General features: G+C 53.8%; 1 protein-coding gene across 1 annotated transcript; it reads left to right on the forward strand.

Annotated features, from left to right (window-relative positions):
• The first annotated feature begins 324 nt into the window (after window positions 1-324).
• KCNA10 (potassium voltage-gated channel subfamily A member 10) lies at window positions 325-1,860 on the forward strand. The gene has a single exon (XM_028102113.1). The coding sequence runs from the start codon at window positions 325-327 to the stop codon at window positions 1,858-1,860; it is 1,536 nt and encodes a 511-aa protein (XP_027957914.1).
• Window positions 1,861-2,061: the final 201 nt, after the last annotated feature.

A 2,061-nucleotide genomic window follows, 5' to 3' on the forward strand; every position in this document is an offset into this window, starting at 1 on the left:
TTGTGTAAGGGGACCCTGTTTTGCTGGAGGAATAGTTGTCCTCTCAGCCAGGCTCCTTCTTCGCGATCTCCTCTAGCGATTAGTGGAGGCAAGCTCAGGGGGTGCAAGTGGCTTTTGAGGGAAGAATGGTGCCCAAGCAGCCACAAGGTTCCTTCCCCAGCTAAAAGTAAGTCATTTTTTGACCCGTTAGTATATCTCACCTCAATGATCCAGAGCCCACTGTAGCCCATCCTGGCTCCTGCATGATGACCTTCCTCTTCTCCACAGTTCGTGGCAGGCCAGGAAGACTGAGGGTCTTCATGCTGCTTTCCTGACTCCCCTAGGATGGATGTGTGTGGCTGGAAAGAAATGGAGGTTGCTCTGGTCAATTTTGATAACTCAGATGAAATCCAGGAAGAGCCAGGCTATGCCACAGACTTTGACCCAACCAACCCAAAAGGCCGGCCTGGGAGCAGCCCCTTCTCCAACTGGAAGATCCTCATTGGTGACAGCACCAACCATGAGACGGCCTTCTCCAAGCTCCCGGGAGACTATGTCGATTCCCCTGGGCCTGAGCCAGTGGTCCTGAATGAAGGAAACCAGCGGGTGATCATCAACATTGCTGGGCTGAGATTTGAGACCCAGCTCAGAACCCTCAATCAGTTCCCTGAGACCCTCCTGGGAGACTGGGAGAAAAGGATGCAGTTCTTTGATTCCATGAGAAATGAGTATTTCTTTGACAGGAACCGGCCCAGTTTTGATGGAATCCTGTATTATTACCAATCAGGTGGGAAAATCCGGCGCCCTGCCAACGTCCCCATCGACGTCTTTGCTGATGAAATCTCCTTCTATGAACTGGGAAGCGAGGCCATGGACCAGTTCCGGGAGGATGAAGGCTTCATCAAAGACCCTGAAACACTGCTCCCCACCAATGACTTCCACCGGCAGTTCTGGCTGCTCTTCGAGTACCCAGAGAGCTCCAGTGCTGCCCGGGGCGTGGCCGTGGTCTCTGTGCTGGTTGTGGTCATCTCCATCACCATCTTCTGCCTGGAAACACTACCGGAGTTCCGGGAGGAGAGGGAACTGAAGGTGGTGAGAGACCCCAGCCTCAACACAAGCAAGTCAGTCCTCTCCCACACCATGTTCACTGACCCTTTCTTCATGGTCGAGTCCACCTGCATCGTGTGGTTCACCTTCGAACTGGTGCTTCGGTTTGTGGCCTGCCCCAGCAAGACCGACTTCTTCAGGAACATCATGAACATCATCGATATCATCTCCATCATCCCCTACTTTGCAACCCTCATCACGGAGCTGGTCCAGGAGACAGAGCCCAGCACCCAACAGAACATGTCCCTGGCCATCCTGAGGATCATCCGGCTGGTGCGGGTCTTCCGCATCTTCAAGCTCTCCCGGCACTCCAAGGGGCTGCAGATCCTGGGCCAGACACTGAAGGCTTCCATGCAGGAGCTGGGGCTGCTTATCTTCTTCCTCTTCATTGGGGTCATCCTCTTTTCTAGTGCCATCTACTTTGCCGAGGTGGATGAGCCAGAGTCCCATTTCTCTAGCATTCCTGATGGCTTCTGGTGGGCAGTAGTCACCATGACAACTGTGGGCTATGGTGACATGTGCCCAACCACCCCTGGGGGGAAGATTGTGGGCACTCTGTGCGCCATCGCGGGGGTCCTCACCATTGCCCTCCCTGTGCCTGTCATCGTCTCCAACTTTAACTACTTCTACCATCGGGAGACTGAGAATGAGGAGAAGCAAAACATCCCAGGTGAAATTGACAAAATCCTCAACAGTGTGGGCTCAAAAATGGGCAGCACAGACTCTCTTAGTAAGACCAACCGTGCCTGCTCCACAGAGAGGTCCAGGAAGTGACCTGTCCAGGGTTACTTGCTCCCTGAGTCTCCCTGTCTGTGTTTCTTTGTCTCTCTCTGTTTTTCTCTGTGTGTCTCTCTGTCTCTCCCCTTCTCTCTCTCTGTCTCTGTCCCCACGCCCACAGCTTCTCTCTCCCCCTCCCCTCCCTGCCTCTCGCTCTCTGTTTTTCCAGAGTGGAGTTTATCCTTTGTGAACAGCAGG

Source organism: Eumetopias jubatus, unplaced genomic scaffold (assembly GCF_037043125.1).
Source record: "Eumetopias jubatus isolate StellerSeaLion01/CBP00866 unplaced genomic scaffold, mEumJub1_p1.0 scaffold_4, whole genome shotgun sequence".
Taxonomy (NCBI): domain Eukaryota; kingdom Metazoa; phylum Chordata; class Mammalia; order Carnivora; family Otariidae; genus Eumetopias; species Eumetopias jubatus.